Source organism: Hydra vulgaris, chromosome 03 (assembly GCF_038396675.1).
Source record: "Hydra vulgaris chromosome 03, alternate assembly HydraT2T_AEP".
Classification (NCBI taxonomy): domain Eukaryota; kingdom Metazoa; phylum Cnidaria; class Hydrozoa; order Anthoathecata; family Hydridae; genus Hydra; species Hydra vulgaris.
In genome coordinates this window covers 42460728-42483670 of record NC_088922.1, presented here as the reverse complement: position 1 = coordinate 42483670, position 22943 = coordinate 42460728, and the positions used below count along the sequence as shown (strand labels likewise).

General features: G+C 29.7%; 1 protein-coding gene across 1 annotated transcript in view; it reads right to left on the bottom strand.

Moving 5' to 3' along the window:
* Nucleotides 1–267: 267 nt before the first annotated feature.
* The window catches only part of LOC100206765 (mitogen-activated protein kinase kinase kinase 5), a 57999-nt gene continuing 35323 nt past the window's right edge, over nucleotides 268–22943 (bottom strand). Inside the window, exons 27-35 of the mRNA XM_065793286.1 lie at nucleotides 10596–10734; nucleotides 9223–9367; nucleotides 8553–8635; nucleotides 7983–8091; nucleotides 7744–7897; nucleotides 7481–7570; nucleotides 1050–1149; nucleotides 629–705; nucleotides 268–471 (exon numbers count right to left, since the gene is read on the bottom strand). Of these exons, the coding sequence (XP_065649358.1) occupies nucleotides 405–471; nucleotides 629–705; nucleotides 1050–1149; nucleotides 7481–7570; nucleotides 7744–7897; nucleotides 7983–8091; nucleotides 8553–8635; nucleotides 9223–9367; nucleotides 10596–10734 (964 nt within the window). The 3' untranslated portion in view covers nucleotides 268–404. The remainder of the gene's footprint in view (nucleotides 472–628; nucleotides 706–1049; nucleotides 1150–7480; nucleotides 7571–7743; nucleotides 7898–7982; nucleotides 8092–8552; nucleotides 8636–9222; nucleotides 9368–10595; nucleotides 10735–22943) is intronic.

The following is a 22943-nucleotide window of genomic DNA, read 5'->3' as shown; positions in this document are numbered from 1 at the left end:
ATTTTTTTATCGCGTAAATGTTGCATAATACATTTAATAAATATCAAAACAACGCCTTACGCCAACCGTAAAACGCCAATTTGAAATACTAAAAATTGCTAAAATTAAAATAACACTACAAAAACAAGCATCCTATGACAAATGAAATAAATCGTTCATAAAATATGTACGGAATTTTTTGAACAGTGTAAAACCGTAAATATGGTAAAATTTGAAAAAAATTTTATTCACACGTTTTATACTTTAAAAAATTGCGTACTTTATATACACCACCATAAATATTTTCGATTTTCTAAAATAAATATCAAAAATTGCACTAAACATGCACTGCATGACAACATAATGGCACTGCATGACAACATAATGGGTTATAAAACTATTGATAAAAATTGTTGACTTTATTTCTAAATAGATGTTGATCTTTGTTTTTCTCTAAGTATTCGATCCCATATTCTCGATCTTGAACCGACACTAGAAAAAAAAGTTTAAAAAAGTCGATGAAATAACTGTAAAAAATAGATGCCTTCAATAACATTAGATAGCAAAGAGAGAGCAAAAATTCAACTTCACTAAAATTTTACAAGATATAGAATATATTTTAAAGCTTCTATTTAATTTATAAAAGAACCTAATTCCTAGATCTCTCAAATCGTCTTTAGTAAACCGACAAGAAACGTCTTCAAAGGTGCAGTTATTTAAATGAAACTAAAAAAAAAAAAGACAGTTTAAAAATTTTTTTTTTTTGCATTTATATATCACAGCACAAAGCATTTTTTACTGTAATATATTCTTTTTTTTTTTTTTCCAAGTAGAAACGTTGAAAATTTTGGTGTTAAAGTAAATACATTTTTACCATACAATCATAGTAGGATTACCCAAGTTTAAAAAAGATCCTACAGAATATTGAACAAAAAATTGATAAAACTTTTAAAACTAATTTGTATAATGGCACAAAACATGTGATTTTTTTTCTTTCTAAAAATCTTTTGGAATAAAAATCTCTTAGAATAAATGCAATGATTATTTTAAAAAGAGAACTAAAAAGTTACTTTTTGAATATCACTTTGCGGAACTCCTAGAGTTTCAAGCCAATGAGTAAGGGCACTGTCTTGTTCTTCAGCAAAATTAATTGGAGCATTTTTCTCACTACTAATAAAATTTTAAAGAAAAACTTAAAATAATTCTTAAATGTGTAAAGTATTTTAACTTAGTAAAACACTCACTTGTACAGAAATATTCATAGCACAGACTAACATTGCACACATACATAAATATATAGATACATACATATATACATACATATATGCATGCATTAGTGATGTGCCATCGGCTAATGCCGATTGTGGCTAATAATAGGTTTAATGTATTTATTTAAGGGTATTATAATAATATTAAGGATTTAAATTACATATTTAACATGTTCCTATTCATCAGAAGTGATTCAACCTACTAGCCTATGCTATTGGTAACCAGCAACCAATTAATCGGCTAAATCATTGGCCGATTAGTCGACCGATGGCATCGGTTGATTAATCGGCATTGGCCAATGCATCGGTATTGACTATTAAGCCAAACTAAACAGGTGCATAGGCACACCTTATATGTGCAAGTTGCATACCTAATATTAAGATATTACCTTTATATACATACATCAAACTCTATAATTAGCCTTAATCGGCCTTTGCCGATGGCACATCACTAGCATGCATAAATACATTTAATTTTAATGGATTTCTTTAATTTTTCCTATATATAAATTTTTTTTTTAAAGAAAATGCATGCATAAATACATTTAATTTTAATGGATTTCTTTAATTTTTCCTACACAAAAAAATTTTAAAGAAATTTTTGAATTCTCCTTCTCTATATTTTATTCTTTCCTAAATTAAAAAAATTTAAAAGTAACAAAAAAATATTTTTTTTTGAGAGTTTGAATATCTCCCAAACAAACAGTTTTCTGTACCAGAATGATGTTTAAGGAAAAGAGTTCCTGAAAATGTATATTTGCAAGGCGTGGTGTCTCCCAGTCGCCTGTACGTTGAATGAATAAAAACATTCAATTAAAACAGTTTTCCGATGTTGCTCGGAAAGGAAGGTGTCGCAGAAAATCTTTGGTTACTAAATATGGGAACAGGATACGTCACAATACTACCATGGAACATCGAAGTGCAAGCCATACCACCATAAAAAGAAGGCTGAAGGCATGTCAGTTGCTACTGTTAGGCAAAATTTGTATAAACTTGGTTTCAAATGTTAGAGACCTGTGAAGAAACCTAAGCTGACACCTGCTGTGATGCAGAAGAGGTTGACTTGGTCCAATGCTCATAAACATTTAGGCATTGAAGATTGTAGTAAGTTAAGTATAGTAAAACATATATAATATAGTATAGTAATATAGTATAGTAAGTCAATTTAAAACTTTAATTTTTCCTTTTACTTAATTTAATTCAATATTTTGCTCTATTGCAGACATGCTTCAGTGATGAGTCAACATTCGGAATTTTAAACAATAAAACCCAGTTTGTTAGGTGTCAGTCTAATGAAAAATATAATAATTGCATTGTTAAAATTGTCAAGCATCCTGTGTCAGTTATGGTCTGGGGTATAAACAGAAAAGGTATTGGCCCATTTTAAATGTGGTCAAAGAAACCATACAGCAAGAGCAATACAAAAGGGTTTTGGAATTCAAACTTTTACCACAAATAAAGTAATGGTTTGAAAATGGAAAAATAGTATTTATGCAGGATGGAGCACCATGCTATACTGCAAAATCTATTGAAATTTTTTTAGAAAAAAAACACTCCCTATTTGCCATAGCCTGGTTACTCCTCGGACATGAATCCAACTGAAAACGAGTGGGAATTTTTTTTAAAAGAGAAATGACCAAAGAAGTAATAACTAAAAAAGTAAAAGTATAAGAGAGAATTTTATTTCATTAGAATTATAATGAAAAACTGAAGGAAATGGGTATGAATTGTATTAATAGTATGCCAAGAAGAGTTGCCGCATTATTTGAAGCTAGAGGTGGACTGAGAAAATACTAATTATATTTGTAATGATAATTTTTTTTTAATTTATTTTTGTAGTAAAATATTAAGATATAAATAATCATTTATTAATATGTATTTATATCACCAATTTGGGAATTAAAATAAGATTTTCACATAAAGTCTTAGATTTTTGTGAGTCTAATAATTTGAGCATGGTCTGTGTGTGTTTATATATATATATATATATATATATATATATATATATATATATATATATATATATATATATATATATATATATATATGTATATATAATTTACTTATTATTTTTAAATAAAACATATTAGATTCATTGTTAAACAATATATCTCATTTTTGTCTTTTTACATCTTCACTTATTTCATCTTTCAGCTTTTCTTTCAACCTTAACACATTTACTACACTTAAAACCAACAAACTTTAAATTACCCATTAACCTTGCTTAGAAATAGTGCAAACCATTGATTTTATAAATCTTTTCTGAAATGCAACATAAATTAAGGGGTAAACAGATTCTATTTGTTGACCAGCCTCGCACCCCTTCTTCATCTATTAGGCTGGCGCAGATGTATTTTTAATACATTGTTTCCAGTTTAGGATGTTGAATGCTGGATCTTCTTGACTCAATGTATGGGGTTTGCTTGTGTCTCTGTTTTAAACGGCTGGTAGTCAGGTTTCTCGAACTCTGTGGTAGCTTTCAGAGAGGCTGATTCTATCAACAGCTGAAAAATATCAAAGTATTAACAGTGCTATGTTGCGCATGGATAGTGTCCCTGTTTGTACTTTTGGTGTGCATTGCCGAGGCCACATTTGGAGCCCTTTGTTACGGCTTAGGGTTTATTAATAGTAATAAGGCAATTGCTTGGTCTATTAGACAGTGTTTTGAGTACTATCTATGCTTAGAATCAAGTTCTTAAAAAAAATTAAAAATGAATAAAGTACCAAAAACTATAAAACACAAATAACCATCATCATCACCAAGTTCTCATAACTTATCATTCACTGATATTTGTGGTCTTCAAAGTAACTTTTCTTCTGTTGAGTCTTATCTCTTGCAAAGTTCACCAGACCTAGTTGCTCTTTGTGAGACTAATTTGAGTTCAGCTGTCACACCTTGTGATCTCAGTGTTGATGGTTACTTTTCTTTAATTCGTGAAGACTCCAATAGTCACATCCTTAGCCTGGGCATTTACATTCGTAAAAATTCACCCATTTGTTGTGAAACTAGGTTTGAATCCACAGACTATTCTTTCATGTGCTTTCGTTTAGCACCTCTTCACTTTACCACCTTTCTCTTTGTTCTATATCGCTCTCCTTTATCTCAAGACTGCACTCTTTTTGATGTTATTTCTGATCATATTGACCAAGCTCTCTCTCTTTATCCATCAGCTAATACTGTTGTTGTCGGTGACTTTAATGCCCACCACACTGAATGACTTGGCTCTAGTGTCAGTGATTATGCAGGCATTAAAGCCCACAACTTTTGCCTTTCTCAATCTCTAACTTAAATAGTTAACTTTCTAACTCGCTTTCCAGACAACCCGAATCATTTACCTTCTCTACTTGACTTATGTCTTGTTTCTGATCCTAGTCGGTGCTCAGTCTCTCCACATTCACCCTTAGGTGCTTTTGATCACAGTTTGATCTCTCTAAAACTAATATCTCATTCTTCTTCATCACCTGAATCCCCCTATTATCATACCTCTTACAACTACCTTAAAGCTGACTAGGACTTTTTCCGTGATTTTCTTCATGATGGCCATTGGGTAGAAATCTTTCGTCTTCCTGTTGACAAATGTGCTTCTTACATAACTTTGTGGATTCAGGCTAGCATGGAATCTTTTGTTCCCTCTCAACAATTCCAGGTCAAGCCTCACTCTCTTCAATGGTTTTCTTCACACTGTGCTACTGTGATTGCCAACCGAAACTGTTATGTCCATATCTATCAGCAAAACAATTCTCCAGAAAACAGACGTCTGTTTATTACTGCTAGAAACCATTGTAAAAAGGTTCTGTCTAACACCAAAGCCCGCTATTCCCAGGTCAAGAAATCTCGTATCTCATCTCAAAAATTAGGCTCTCGTGACTTCTGGAGAATCTTTAATAGTATTAACAATAAGGGCAAATCTTTAATTCCACCTCTCTTATATGATTCAGACTTTGTCACCTCAACTAAAGACAAAGCTGAATTGTTTGCTCAAAACTTTTCATCAATACCATCTCTTGATTCCACTAGTTGCGTTCTACCTGATATTGCCAACAAACAGGTTGATCCATTGCTTGACATTTGTATCACTCCAGCTTCTGTATCTTAAGTGATTTCCTGCTTAGACTTTTCTACAGCTTGTGGCCCAGACAACATACCTGTTATTGTCTTGCAGAAGTGTTCTTCGGAGCTGTCGTCTATATATTCAAAACTATTCAACAAGTGCTTATCAGAGTCTTGTTTTCCAGCCTGCTGGAAAGTGGCATCTGTTATCCCTATCTTCAAAAATTCTGGAGAGTGATCTGATTCGTCTAACTACCCATTAGTCTCCTTCCTATCATAAGCAAGGTTTTTGAATCTTTAATTAACAAACACATAATTTTTCATCTTGAATCTGATAACTTACTTTCTGACCATCAATATGGATTTCAATCTTCTCGTTCTACAGCTGATTTGCTAACAGTAATAACTGACAGGTTTTATTGTGCATTAGATGAAGGTGGAGAGGTTAAGGCCATTGCTCTTGACATTTCAAAAGCGTTTGATAAAGTTTGGCATGCTGGTCTTCTCCATAAGCTTTCTTCTTATGGTGTATCCGGCAACATCTTTAAGATCATTAAATCCTTCCTTTCGAATCGTAGCATAAAAGTTGTCCTCGATGGACAACACTCTTCTTCTTATTCTGTAACTTCAGGGGTTCCTAAAGGTTCTATCCTTGGCCCTATACTCTTTTTTATTTACATTAACAATCTTCCAGATATTCTCACATCTAAGGTGGCATTGTTTGCTGATGATACTACCATTTATTCTTGTCGTGATAAGAAACCAACACCCTCTGATTGCCTGGAGAGGGCATTTGAGCTTGAAAAGGATCTCACTACTGCTACAGCATGGGGCTCACAGTGGCTGGTGAACTTTAATTCAGATAAAACTCAATTTTTTTCAGCCAATCGTTATCGCAATAATTTAGATCTTCCTATATTTATGAACAATGATGTACTCGATGAGTCATCTACTCTTCATCTTCTAGGATTAACTCTTACTTCCGATCTTTCTTGGAAACCATATATCAAATCAGTTGCAAAATTAGCATCTGCTAAGGTTGCACCTCTTTATCGAGCTCGTCACTTTCTTACTTCGGATTCTATTCTTTATCTCTATATATCTCAAATCTGGCCTTGTATGGAATACTGTTGCCATATCTGGGGTGGATCTTTTAATGATGCTATTTCTCTTTTAGACAAAATGCAAAAACGCATTGTAAACATAGTTGGACCTGCTCTTGCAGCCAACCTCCAACCATTATCACATTGTCGTAATCTTTCTCTTTTCTACAAATACTATAATGGGCACTGCTCTAAAGAGCTAGCGCCTCTCGTGCCATCTACTAAAATTCATTCTCGTGTTACTCGTCATTCAATTAAGTCTCATCCTTTTTCTGTGACTTTTCCTAAGTGCTCTAAAAACTCTTTTTTGTCTAGTTTTTTTCCTCAAACATCATTTCTTTGGAATTCACCTCCTTCATCTCACTTTCCTGATTCATATAATTTGCAATCCTCTAAGTTGTCCGCCAATCGTTATTTTGCTCTAAAATCTTTATCTTTTCTCTTACAGTAACTTCCAACTTTAATTAGTGGTTGCTTGCAGCCTTGTTGGAAGCGAAGATGTTTAAAAAATAAATAAAAAGTTTTATTCATTTTACTCTTAGCCCCGTATCTTCTACTTTCAATTCTTCAAACCAATTTCGCTTGCTTCCACTATTTAGCATAAATCATTTGGGTTAAATAGTTTCTATGCTTAAATAAACTCTTTTGAAAAAAGTCTGGATAGAATCATGAATAGCAAAGCAATGATATGATGAAATGCTAAAGTATGTCAGAATACTGATTTAAAGCCACTTAAGCTACTTCACTTTTTAAAATAATTTAAAAAAAAAACTTTAATGTAATAATGGTGTAGTTTAATTTAACTTTGAAAGAAAAACTGAAAAAATTGGAAAATGCAAAAAACTTGTTGTTTGTTTATTGTTTTTGCATTAAATACCTGTAAAAAATATGGGTATCTATTTTTTACAGGTACTTAATGAAAAAACAATAAACAAACAACAATACTTAATTTAATAAATAAAATTAAAGTAAACTTTCTAACATACAAACTTCAAATGTTTTAAAAGTTGCCAAAACTTTTCCCTCGTAAAAATAACTTTTGAATATATTTATAAAGTAAAATATAAAGTCAGACTTACTAAATTGACTTTAAAGTGGTCACACTTTCCAATTTCAAATGCAAAACCTTATTTAATGTTTCCTGCATTTCAACTAACTCTTCTAAAAGCCTAGGTTAAGCACAAAGTGTCAAAAACTTCACGTATAAAGTAATGATCAAATATATACATAAAACATCATTCAAACAATAGTAACAATACTCAAAGCCATAGTAACATAACCATAGTTAATCTGTATTAGCATTAAAATACTGTTACTAGAAATAACCATTTAGAAAACATACCCCATGTTTTCTTCTGCAAGAATTCTGTTTTTCTCTAACAGAACTGAACGATCATCAATTGAGACACTTTCTCGACTTAAAAACTTGACATATTTTCTTAAATGTAAATCTCCGTTTGAGTTGTTTTCACTGCTATTTTGGTGAGGCTTCATAACTATAATAACAAAACAAGAACACGTATTTTTATACCACATTGCATTTTTAAAGATTTTTGGCACTTTTTTTAAAAAAAAAAAAACCTTCAGTGATGTCTTCAAGCGTTTTTTTAACAGCATTTCTTATAAGATCATCAATTGCAAACAACCAGTGAGGCAAAATGTGCACATGAAGACGAAGGACATCTGAAATCTATGATAAATAACGATTAATTTTACAAGTTGAAAGTAAATACATGGCTGCCAATCAGTTTGAAAAGTATGTATATGGCTTCCAAAAAATTTTGTACAAGCAAATTAACATTTAATATTTACTCTGTTTTTTAGTTTTTCTGCCAAAATTTTAAATAGATTTTTCGGGATAAACTCATTTTGAGTCCCGTAAACATTTTAAACATTTTAAACTTTTACAAAACAGTAAAAATGTAAAAAAGATTTTTTTTAAGTAATTAAAAAAATAATCATTAAAAAATCGTTAATTATTCTTCATTTTATTTTTCAGCGTTCAAAAATTATGAATATATAAAGTTTGAACCACCCTCAATTTGAGGGGGTTACAAATTTTATAAGGTCATAACTTTTGAACTAACAAAAAACTAAAGAAAATAAAAATGATTATACTACTCCCATTTAAAAACTTGAAAAATCACTCACAATATCAGCTACAAGGTGGAAAGCTAAATGTATTTCATTCAACACTCCATCAACAAACTCAGGATGATCTCTTTCAATCGGCCCTAAAGTAAATTAAAATCATGTTTTAAAATTTAATATTTTTATAAAAATAACTAGCGTACAAAAATTAATAAAGACAATAATGAAGATGATAAAGATGACAATGATGAAGATGACAACAAAAAAGATGACGAAGATGACAATAAAGATGACAATGATGAAGATGACAATGAAGAAGATGACAATGATGAAGATGACAATGAAGAAGATGACAATGAAGAAGATGACAATGATGATGATGACAAGGAAGAAGATGACAATGATGATGATGACAAGGAAGAAGATAACAGTAATAAAGGTGACAATGGTAAAGATGACAATGATGAAGATGACAATGACAAAGATGACAACGATAAAGATAACAACAAAAAAGATGACAATGATGAAGATGACAATGATGAAGATGACAATATTGATGTTGTTGATTTGATCACTACAAAGTTTATCTGAATTATAAAATATATTGTCAGATTTGTATTGTTTCTTTGAATAATGTGGGAGACAATAATAGAAATTTGCATTATCGCATCAGACACACTTTATATTGTTATAACCCCTGAATTTTTGTTAAAACAAATATTAAACATACCAATAAATTCTTTTATATCAACATCAGCAGGATTCTCAATGTAATGAGTCAATGCTTCTAGTAATAGTGCACACGCTGTTTCTTTCAAAAAACATTCAAATTTTGAATTCAAGTCAGCAATTTTTTGCATCCAGCTATCAATGATCTAAAGAAATAATTTTTAAAAAGAAAAAAATATCAAGCAAAAGTAAAAAAATACTTTCTTGTGCTTTTCAAGGTGAAAAAAAACAACATTAAAAAAACAAAATATAGTTTGAAGTCAAATTTGCAAAAAAAAATAAAAAATAAAAAAAATCATATAAAAAAAATAAAAAATGATTTAATTTTTTATTTTTTTAATTTATATAAGGTTGCACAATAAGGCAGCATTATATAAAATAAAATATCCATTTAAAAACAAAAATGAGAATTCTACAAAACCTTGCATAATTGCAAAACTAAATGGCTAAACAATGATAATCCTTAACACTTGACTGGCCAACTAATAATGATCCATAACACTTAACAACATTTCAAAACTCCATAAAAACCAAAATTCCTAATGTGTAATATTGGTGATTCATCATTTACTAACATCTTGTCTTCAATCAAATACATATTTATCCATAATTAAAAAGAAGATACAAAAATATGATATCCATGGAGTTAAAAATAAAGATACAAAAACATGGTATGATTTTTTATTTAAAACTTGTCCTAGTCATTAACTGCAGTCATGCTTTGTGATTCATTGAAGATAAAAGAAAGAAAAAAAACTCATTAAAAACAATTGAAAAATGAAAACTATTTTTTCTGCACTTAAATATCAGTGCCATGTAAAAATATACAAAAAGCATTTCTTGCTCTGAAAAAAAGTTCAGTTCTGAAAAAAAACTGCTTATTTTCAACATTTTTTTTAGTACAAGGCTAAAATTGGGAACAATAAGTGGGAACCAACTATCCAAAGATAATATTTACCATCTTTAATAAAATAAAATATCTTTTTATTAACTTGAGTACAATAAACATCAGAAACATTTAAAAAAATTAGGATCCAACACTTGTTTACCAAGATCACCATATAGTAATAAAGTAGACTTAAAATATCATATGCAACTTCAAACCAAAAAATGCTAAATATTTTTGCATGCATCATCATCAGAAAAAATCTTATTCAGGTCCAGATATAAATTTGAATAACTGAATTTTATTGACCAAAACTGGTTTATTGGTATATTGGTATTTATTGGTAATATTAATTATTAATGGTATATTATTGGTATATTTACAGGTATATTGACCAGATTATGGTACTGCAGAGCCATAATCTGGGAGATTTCCTATAAAATATAAGTGCATTAAGAATCTCTTAATTAAAATGGATAAAAACTCACTTCTTGCTTGTAGGATTTCATTGATTTAAGGAGAAGACCTTTGCATTCGTGAGCTTTGTTTATTTGGTAAAAATCATCAGAAGAATGATCAAATAATGAACTCAAAGATCCAGATGAAGGACTGTCTAGACTATTTGCTCTATAAAAATAAATTTTTTTTTGAAAATATTTATAGCTATAATATATATTAAACATATGCCTGCGTGTGTGTGTGTGTATATGTATATATATATATATATATATATATATATATATATATATATATATATATATATATATATATATATATATATATATATATATATATATATATATACACACACACACACACATATATACTTATATATATATGTATATATATATATATATACATATATATATACATATACATATAAGTATATATGTGTGTGTGTACAAAATATTAGGGACCCGTCTGATGTTAAAGGGCCTTGAGCTATCTCTAAAAAATTTTTTTATTCAAAAATTTTTTAAATGTAATATTAATTTATTACATAGAACACGTTTAGGGGGTGCCATCAGACATTTTCAAAAAATATTGCTTTTAGAACCACCCTAATATATATATATATATATATATATATATATATATATATATATATATATATATATATATATATATATATATATATATATATATATATATATATATATATATATAAGTAATATATATATATATATATATATATATATATATATATATATATATATATATATATATATGTATATATATATACAGCTATGATCAAATGTATGGAGCACCCCTATATTTTATTTAAAATTCAAAAGTAATGAACAAATAGTAAATGTGAATGTGTTTATTTGATACAAATTATTTCAATTCAACAATATTATTTAATATAATTAATATTTTGTAGCACCTCCCTTTGCCTTGATCACCGCACGTAGTCTTTTGGGCATGCTGTCCACAAGATCCTTACATACATTCGCTGGTATTTTTTCCCATTCATCCAGAATTTTCGCTTTAAATTCTTCTTTGGATTTACATCTGTAAATTGACAACTTCCTTTTCAAAATAGACCACAAATTTTCTATGGGTGACAAATCTGGAGACTGGGGGGGCCACGTAATGAGGGGAACTTCATTTGTTGAAAACCAGTCCAAACTTTTTTTTGCCTTGTGGCAAGGAGTGTTATCTTGTTGAAAATAATATTGAGGGACATCTTCGTCAAATAATTTCAATATTGATGGCTCCAAAACTTCATTTAGCATGGTAATGTAGCGCTCTGCATTCATCCTACCCTCACATAAAAATATTTCACCTACGCCACTGGAGGCCATGCAACCCCAGATCATTGTGCCACCACCGCCAAATTTGACTGTAGGGATGATACATTCCGGCTCAAATGCTTCGCCTGGTCGTCGTCTTACAAAGGTGCCTCCAGGTTGCCCGAAAATCTAGGTCAAAAAAGTAAAGGAATACAAATTTGATATTATAAATTTCAACATGTAAAATTTCAGGTACTTAAAGGAATAATTTCGAAATGATATTTTTATTTTATTTTTTGGTTACACCATAAGTCATAATGATGCCTTACCTCTATATTTGATTCGTCTGACCAAATAATTTTGGCCCAATCTTCTGATGACCAATTTTGGTGCTGTTTAGCTCATTCTAAACGAAGTTTCTTATGGTGCTCAGTCAGCAATGGTTTTCGGCGAGCCCTTCTTCCATGTAAATTACCTTCTTTTAAGTATCTTCTAACACTTGGAGCAGAAATTTGAATTTTTCTGTGCTCCCACAGATCGCTAACCAAGTCTTTAGAAGATTTGGTCCGATTTCGAAGTGAAATCCTGTTGAGGAAACGATGGTTTCTAGGAGAAAGTATACGTTTTCTTCCCGTTTTTGGTCTATTTTCGTATGAACCAGTTTCACTAAATCTATTTATAGCATTTTGCACTGCTTTCCTTGAGCATTTCATAATTTTTGAAATTTCCACTTGGGAATGGCCTTGTTTATGGAGTATCACAATTTGGCTTCTTTCACTCACAGAAAGTTCGCGTGTTTTACTCATAATGAAAATAAATAAAGAACGATAAAAAAAATCACTACTTTTAAACAATAGATAATGAGCGGCTGACAATAGTTACGTTTAAGATAAGAATGAAATGAATATCTTAATTCGACAGAATTTATACTAAGTGAGTATGTAGACAAGTTAAGACAAGTCTAATCATGCCCAGACAAGCAAATTCAACATGCATTAAATGATTTACTAATGCTTAAACGTAAAAAACAAATAAAATACCATTTAAAAAAAAATTCATCATGTATATCTCATTTTTTAAACACAAATATATTTAAACAAATAGGTGCTCCATACATTTGAGCATAGCTGTATATATATATATATATATATATATATATATATATATATATATATATATATATATATATATATATATATATATTATGTGGTAGTACCGTAGTGGTAGAGCATTTGCTTCATAAGTGAGAAGCTCCAAGTTCGATCCCCACCAATCCCTGGTAGTACAGTGCTCGTCAAGGGTTGTGTTTCAGATTTATAGAGTTAAGAGAGGGTTGTAACCACAACTAAAAGTAGCCTCTTCAACTGTAGTGGCCTTTATGGCCTTGAGGAGGTGAATTGATGTTAAAAATGTGTGTATGTGTGTGATTGTGTACATATTTATGCATAATTATACATCACCTACATAATTATATACATACTTATACATAGATACATAATTATAAATTAAAATTGTGACATCATGGCACAATGTGGCTTCATTCTATGCAAAATTGTTAAATGGGCGAAACAAATATAACAAATAACTTTTTTGTTAACTGTTTTATATTTTTGTGAATCTGACTTAGGAATTGACATTAAGTATGATGTTAACTAAATTATGATATATACTTAAGTATGATGTTACATATACTTAAGTATGATGTTAACTAAAAATATTTGAACTTTAGTGTTGAAAAATGGGAAAACTAAAGATATACTAAAGAAATTTTTTTAGAAATATCTGCTTTATTAAAACAATTTAATAAAGCAGATTATTTTTTCCCAAAGAAAAACAGCAAACTTAGTTAATGTTTTTGTGATGACATTAAACATATTCAAAGCAAAACTTGATAAGAAAATACTCCTACAATGTGCTAGAGGTAGAAAATGCGACCATGCATCATTAAAGCCTAAAGATAAGCAAACAATTCATAACATTTGTGTTGAAAACCAATGAAAAAGTGCAAAAAACACTTACTAAAATTACACAAAAAACATCTATAACAATTTCAATTAAAACTATAAGACGTTGTATAGCAGAACTGAGGTTTAAATGCTACAAACTCACAAAGAAACTTAAACACTCGCCAGTAATCAAACCAGCAATGAAAAATATTTTAATTGGGCTAAAGCCAACAAAAAAAGACTTGGAGGCAATGAAGACAAAATGATCAGGAAATAAAAGTAAATGAATTGTATCTTAAACATGTTAAAAAATATACAAGCGGTAACAGCTGCAAAAGGTAGACCAACCAAATATTAAAATACATTTTTTATTGCGATTTTCTTTAATAAATAGTAAATAACAATGTTTCATTTTTAAAGAAAAGCTTAAGTTTTAACCTTTTTTTAATTTAAGCTAGAAACTCCAATATTATCATAAGCATTTAATATAAAAATATTTTAGAATAGCTTATAATGGGTAATATTATAATTGTATAATTGTTTAACAAGATTCATTTTTTAGAGTTTATGGTTGAGAGAGTTGCAAATCAGTATATATATATATATATATATATATATATATATATATATATATATATATATATATATATATATATATATATATATATATATATATATATATACAGTGGTGTGAAAATTATTAAGACCATTGTTGAAAAAGTAAATTTTTTGAATATTTCCTTTAAAGACACGCACACAATGTCATAAAATGGGCATAGTTCAGTATTTTGTGGATGCTCCTCTAGCTGCAATAAGTTTTTCAACCCTCTTAGGCATTCCATCAATCAGTCTTGGACACATGTCTTGTATTTCTGGATCATGTGTCCAAACCTCTATGAGCGCCTCAATCAATGCGACTTTTGTTGTTGGTTTTCTGTCGGCAATTCTCTTTTTGACTATCATCCACAAGTTTTCTATCGGGTTCATATCAGGTGAATTACCAGTCCATGGTAGGATAGGAACATTATTACGATTCAAAAAGTTTGTAACAGAGAGTGCCCGATGACACGGTGCACCGTCTTGTTGGAAGATGAAATCACCATCAGGAAAATGAATTGGAAGTTGAGGTAGAAGGCTTTTCTCTAATATGTTGATGTATTGATGTTGATTCATTCTGCCTTCAACAATTCTAAGGGCTCCTACACCATGGGAACTTATCATTGACCATATCATTACTGAGGTAGGATGCTTGACGGTCTTTACCAGACATTGCGGATGAAATTCTTCCCCAGAACGACGGCGCACGTACTGACATTTATCATCGAGTATCTCGAACATAGACTCGTCACTAAAGCAAACCTAAAAATACAAACACACTGTAAAAGCCTTGAGCTTACATTAGATTAACATCCTGTAATCACTGGTTACATGTTCAATTCATTTTGAATTCATGCAATAAACATAGCCATTGCTACAATGTTCGATACATAAAACAATTGCATTAGTGGGTAATGATATTAAACATCATTATTATATGAAAAAATATGTTACATTTTGCTTCAACTTAAAGTACATGATTGTAAGCTCTTATATAAAAAATGGTAAAGGGTAAAATACCTTTCTCCATTGTTCTGTGGTCCAATCTTTGTGATCCATGGCCCATTGCAGCCGTCGCATTTGTTGAGCATTGGTCAAGAGCGGTTTTTTGCGCGGTCAACGTGCTACAAATCCATCTTGTATCAGCCATCTCCGAACACAACTTGTTGAGACATTGATCTGGTGCTCCTGCAGCACACCCTGGAGCTGCTTGCTGGTCATTCTTCTGTTTTTTCGAACGTTTGCAAGCAGAACCCTTCTTGCACGTGGCGTCATGACTGGTTTTCGTCCTGAAGTGGAACGTCTTGGAGAGGATGTAAAACCAAAGTCCAATCGTTTCTTGATGGTAAAAACTGCTGTTTTACTTAGTCCACATCTCTTGGCAATTTCCCGTTGTGAAAATGTTTCCAACTTTAATAATGCTTCAACTTTGCCTCGCTTTCTGGGACTAGGGTCAGCAACTTTACCCATATTTTGAAAATATAATATAATCTGACAAAAAAAAATGCTTAAATAATCAAAATCACATATTTAAAATCAGAAAAATATTAAACTGTATCACTAACAACAGCAATAATCTAACAAAAATCACTTATAGTTCGTTTGAACCATACATATTCACTTGTCTGCAACTTACATTTCACAAGGCAAAATATACCAAATGTTTACTAAAACACATAACTCTACAATAAAAGTTAATAAATTAAAATTAAAATTAATAATTTCAATACTCAGCCACACCCACAGCACGTTTATAATAAAATAAAGTAGTGCTGCAACTTTTTTAGAATCTAAAAAGTGGTGTAAACTAAAAAAAAAGCTTTTTTTCTTGGTGGTCTTAATATTTTTCACACCACTGTATATATATATATATATATATATATATATATATATATATATATATATATATATATATATATATATATATATATATATATATATGTATATATATATATATATATATATATATATATATATATATATATATATATATATATATATAGATATATATATATATATATATATATATATATATATATATATATATATATATATATATATATATATATATATTGCTCTATTTGAAATAATTTCTTAATATTGAGCACTCTTTTACGACTATATAGATTGGCACTAATGTTTCAAGATATAAGTTAGGAAAGACTGTTAAAACAGCAACTTGAAGTTTGTTAAATTTTTGAAAATCTATAAAATGCACTTAAAAATGACAATAAAAAAGAATATGGACAACTATATCAATTTCTGACTGATAGAAAAAACTTTATAATTTTTATTTTCTTAAAGATTAGATGTTTATCTATATTACAAAGAAACTTTTTTTGGGGTTTAAGTCTAGGAGTTCTTGATGTTTGATATAGACACAAAGATTTGTGATATTTTTAAAACAAACACTTAATCTATCCCACACTTTTACCAATCAATCAAATTAGAAAATAACAATTTATTATTTTTTTATATTGACTCATCAAAAATCTAATTTTTATATTTGCAAACGAATTTTTAGGTTTTTTAGGTAGCCATTATAAACAAAACGTGACATTCGAAAATTCAAAATTTGTCTCTAGACTTACTTTAATAAAATTGTCAAAATTTTATTAAAGTAAGTCTAGAGTTGTATACAATAAAAAAACTAGAAGGTTTTCTGATTTTGTTTTTTAAATATAAAGCTTCAAAGTATGAGCAAAACATGTTTTTGCTACTAAAGTTTTTATTTTTGGAAAAATCAGAAATTTTAAATAACCATATCTCATGAACCACAAAATCTTTTGCGGTTCATGAGATTTTCAGGAACTGCTTTTTTCATTGTTATTAACCAACCCACCAAGTTTCATCAAAATCTGAGGTGGTCCATGTTGAAATCCTAAAATTTTGGCCCATTTGGCATGGAATGACCCACATTGTTAATTTGCTCAATGTAAGCTTTGTACTTTATCCTAAACTACAGATTTATAGTTTTCGGATAAACCACCCAGAAATAATGATGTTACCTCATTCATACCTTCCTTCTGATCTACTTGACTGTTTGCTAAACATGAGTGTGGTGGAAGTTTTATCCATTTTTTACATACCAGTTCTATATATTCAAATGCTGGCTCTTTGCTATGTATTAATTTTGTCCTATTTTTTGTTGTCCACTGATTGAGTTCTACCTCATCACCATCTCCAATTAAGCCATAAAACTTTTTAACCAATCCATTCATAGTTGCTAGGCATACTTCACATTTCCGCATCACACAGTCTTTATTAGTCATGTCACAGAGAATACAAGGTAACAGTTCTTTGTATGCCACACCAAGAGGATGTAAAAGCAGTTTTAAATTCTGATGAAGAGCACAGACGCCTACAGAATGTGTTCTTGAAGCACCAACAATAATACACCAATTTTGATAAAATGTGCAAAACCTTGTTAACCTTTTTTTATTTTTAGGTTTGGAAGCCAACAAGCAACTTCTTTAAACTACACAAGAACAAAGTTTTTGCATGTGGACATTTCTCTTTATGCTTACATAACAGGTTTTGGTGTGAAACAAAACCTTTTTACTATGGTTCCTAGCAATAGCAGGGCTCCAATTAAAGCAAAAAAATTTAATTATGAAAAATTTTTTTTTTGCTCCCCTCATCTCTGGCACAGCTTAATTGTTATTGTAAAAAGCTATAAAACAACAATAAAACAAACTGCAAAAGTTGTTTTAACAACATAAAGAGCTTATATTAAAATTATTTGAACATGAGAATTTTAGAAGACTAAAATTCTTTTAATCAAATAGATTTCATTTTAAATAAAATTCCTAAAAACAACTTGTGTATTTATAAATAATGTTTGATCTTGATATCGCTTTAAAAAAATGTAAAAAAATGTATTTTTCCTATTCTATTCAAGATTTCTTGTTAAACTTATTTTTAGTTAGAAGCTTTTACTATGTGTTTCACAACAGATAAAATAAAAAACATTTATATGGCTAATTTTTGTGAGTATATTAAGTAAATTTAATAGTTGGGTAACTGTAAGTTACTGTTATAACTTAACTGGTTGTTTTGATTTAGTTTAAAGGTGAATTAACTGTGATATACTTTATCCATTCAGTAAATCAGACTAAATACAACTTTAAAATAATATTGGCTTCCATGCAGAGATTTAAAGAAATTTAAGTTCAAAAGCGCTTTAAGTTGAATAAAATCTCTGCACAAGAGAGCAAAGGTCATAATTCTATTCAAAAGATAAATTTAGTGTGAAGTACTTTATGATCCCAATAAAAAACAAAAGACAAAAACATTACTTTTAAGAATGACCAAAAAATCTAAATTAGAAAAGAGAAAAAAATTAACAAAAAAACAAAAAACATAGATAAACAAATAGCTTAAATATCTTTTTTAAGAAAAAACGAATTGCAAAGGTATGAAAAGCACAATTTGAGTCCTGAATAGTACACAGATGAATGTTTTCTGGAGAATTGTTTTGATGATAGAAATCTACACTCTCTATGCACCTCTGCACTGTAAAGTGTGTATCTACATCCTCTTTTTTATTTTGAGTTTCATTAACAATATCAAAGTGTTCAACATTTTCATTTTTACTCAAGCATTTAAAGAAACATTTCATAATTTTACTTCAACAGGTTAGACGCAACTTTTTAACAAGTATTAGACTTATGCTTCAAACACAGAAAATCTCACACATAGAGATGCTGAGAAGAAAATGTAACAACATTACTTAACTATTACAAAAAAATTACCCATTATCTGTTGCCCTTCTATCACCCATTACCTATCTATTACTGATTACCCATTACCTATTACCCATTAAAATATAAATACTTAAATTTTTACCTCTACACACTATTTAATGTGTCTAATAAATGGATTAAAATATAAATCTATACATTTTTACCTCTACACACTATTTAATGTGTCTAATAAATGGATTAAAATATAAATCTATACATTTTTACCTCTACACACTATTTAATGTGTCTAATAAATGGATTAACTTTGATTACTCTCATATCTCTCAACTAACATTTCATGTGTGCATATACTGGTAATTTGTTTTTTTCTCAAATTTATTTCTTTTACAATTAATTCGTGATCATTCCTGGCAACATCTTCAATCAGACTTATTACTATTTTTTTTCAAACATATTCACTTCCAACAAGGCTGCAAGCAACCACTATTAGAGTATTAAGTTACTGGAAGAAAAAAGATGAATTTTAAGAAGCAAGATAATGATTAACAGACAATTTAAAGGATTGCTAATTAAATGAATCAGGAAAATAAAATAAAAGGAGCGAATTCCAAAGAACTGATGTTTGAGGAAATAAACTAGACAAAAAAGAGTTTTCTATAAACAACTGACATTTGAGGAAAAAAACTATATGAAAAGTTTTCTATAAATACTATAATGGGTGCTAGCTCTTCAGAGCAGCACCCGTTATAGTATTTATAGAAAACCTCCAACCAGTCAGAGTGTTGGCTTCTTATCAAGACAAGAATAAATGGTAGTATCATCAGCGAACAATGGTATCTTAGATGTGAGAATTTCTGGAAGATCGTTTATGTAAATTAAAAAGAGTATAGGGCCAAGGATAAAACCTTGAAGAACCCCTGAAGTTACAGGATATGGAGAAGAGTGCTGTCCATGAAAGACAACTTTTATACTATGATTAGAAAGGAAGGATTCAATAATCTTAAAGATGTTACCTGATAGACCATAAGAAGAAAGCTTAGGGAGAAGACCAGCATGACAAACATTATCAAAAGCTTTAAATATATCAAGATAACCCAAACCTTGCAACATCTATCTAAGGCACGATAAAACCTATTGGTTATTATCATTAATAAATCAGCAGTTGAACGAGAAGATCAAAATTTTTATTGATGATCAGAAAGTAATTTATTAGATTCAAGATGAGAGATTAAGTGTTTGTTAATTAATGACTCAAAAACTTTGCTTATGATAGTAAGAAGACTAATGGGACGGTAGTTAGACAAGTAATTGCTCTCAAGAATTTTTGAAAAAAGGGATAACAGATGCTGCTTTCCAGCAGGCTGAAAAACAAGACTCTAATAAACCCTTGTTAACTAGTTTTGAAAGTATAGACAACAACTCTGCAAGGCAATAACAGATAAGTTGTCCGGACCACAAGCTGTATAAGAGTCTAAGCAGGAAATAACTTCAGATAAAGAAGCTGGAGTGATATGAATGTCAACCAATGAACCAACCTGTTTGTTGGCTATATCAGGTAGGATGTGATTAGTGGAATTAAGAGATGAGATTGATAAAAAGTTCTTTGCAAACAATTCAGCTTTATCTTTAGGTTAGGTGACAAAATCTGAACCGTGCAAGAGATGTGGAATAACAGATTTGCCCTTATAGACACTGTTAAAGATTCTCCAGAAATCTTGGGTGCCAAATTTTTGCAATTGAATACGAGATTTAATGACCTGAGAATAGCGGGCTTTGGTGTTAGACAAAACCTCTAAACAATAGTTTTTAGTAATAAAAAACAGACATCTGCTTTCTGGAGAATTGTTTTGGTGATAGATATTGAAGTAATGGTTACGATTGGAAATTGCAGCAGCATAATAAGAAGAAAACAATAGAGAAGTGCGAGGCTTGATTTGGAATCCTCACAAGGGAATAAAAGATTCCATGCCCACCTGAATCCAAGAAGTTACATAAGAAGCACATTTTAGGATTTTCTTTGTGAGCCATCATGAAGATCATGGAAAGAGTCCCCGTCACCTTTAAAGTAATTGTAAGAGGTACAATGATAGGGGGATTCTAATGATGAAGAAGAATGGGATAATAGTTTTAGAGAAATGAAACCGTGATCAGAAACACCCAAGGGTAAATGTGGAGAAACTGAGCACTGACTAGGATCAGAAACATGACATAAGTCAAGTAGAGAAGGTAAATGGTTTGGATTATTTGGAAAGAGAGTTGGAAAGTTAACTTTTTGAGTTAGAGATTGAGAAAGACAAAAGTTAAGGCCCTTAACGCCTGCAGAGTCACTGACATTTGAGCTAAGCCATTCAGTGTGATGGGCATTAAAGTCACCAATAAATATTGGCTGAAGGATAAAGAGCATGGGCTTGGTCAATTTGATCAGAAAAAACATTGAAAAAAGTGCAGTCTTGAGATGAAGGAGAGCAATATAGAACAAAGAGAAAGGTGATAGAGTGAAGTGGTGCTACACGAAAGCACATAAAAGAACAGTCTGTGGATTCAAACCTAGTTTCCCGACAAATGGGTGAATTCTTATGAATGTAAAGGTCTAGGCCAAACTTATGACTATTGGAGTGTTTACGAATTAAAGGAAAAAAAACCATCAACACTAAGATCAAAAGATATTAGTGTTGAGACAACTAAACTCAAATTAGTCTCGCAATGAGCAAGTAGGTCTGATAAACTTTGTAAGAGATAGGAATCAATAGAAGAAAAGTTACTTCGAAGACCATAAATATTAGTGAAAGATAGATTTACAGAACTTGGTGATGATGATGGTTTTTTGTGTTTTTTATAGCTTTTAGTATTTTTTTCTTAGGTTTTATTGACATGTCAGATAAAGCCTAAAGAAGTGCGATCAAATGCCATTCCTGACCTCGCACAAAATATTTTGTTTTTACAACTTAACCACGCAATTTGTTTTGACAAATCTAGGCATTTCAAAAATGCGCTGGAAATAAAAATAAAATTTATAAAATAACTTATCTAAAAAAAAAAATCTTAAAGAAAAAGAAAAGATCTAAGCTCAAAAAACTAAAACTTGAAAAGGTAAATATATTTATATTATGATTTTTAAAAATTGCTATACTATGCGAAATGATTTTTAATTTATTATAAATTATAAATATTATACTTTATTAAATAAAGTAATAAATTATTTCTAATGGTTTTTCACAACAAACCCATATTTAAATTATCAAAGAATATTTTACGTAACTACATTTATATCAAAATGTATTTTTTTAAAAAATCTTCTCAAACTTTATCTATGATTAATTTTATAAACATTTTTAATAGCGAAAAACTTTGGCGTGAAAACAATGTTATGTAACATCTCAAATTTAATAGTTTAATAAAAAGTACTGGTTTCTATAAACATTAAAACATTTATACCATTAAAATTTTTATAAAATAAATTTAAAAGGGATTTTAAAAGCTGAAACATTCGTTTGAAATTTATAAAAACCATCGGACAAATAAAATAAATACTAAAATATAAATCTTTTCTAATTATAACTATTAATAATAATAATAACTAATTGCACACTGCTCCCAGATAGAGGGTTTAGGTTGAAGGTGAAGGCATCTGGGATTTTTTTTGGCAGAAATATGAGAAAGACATACTCAAATAACCCTAGCCAAAAATTAAAATTGTATCCGCTCCTAAATTGAAATTTCACATTTTTTTGTTTTTTTTTAAATAATAAGTAGTTATGTATTGAAACTTTGTTGTCTTTGGCACTACAGATAGCCTAATAAATTTCAAAATATAATGAGAATACATTTATTTTTCAGAATTATATATGTTA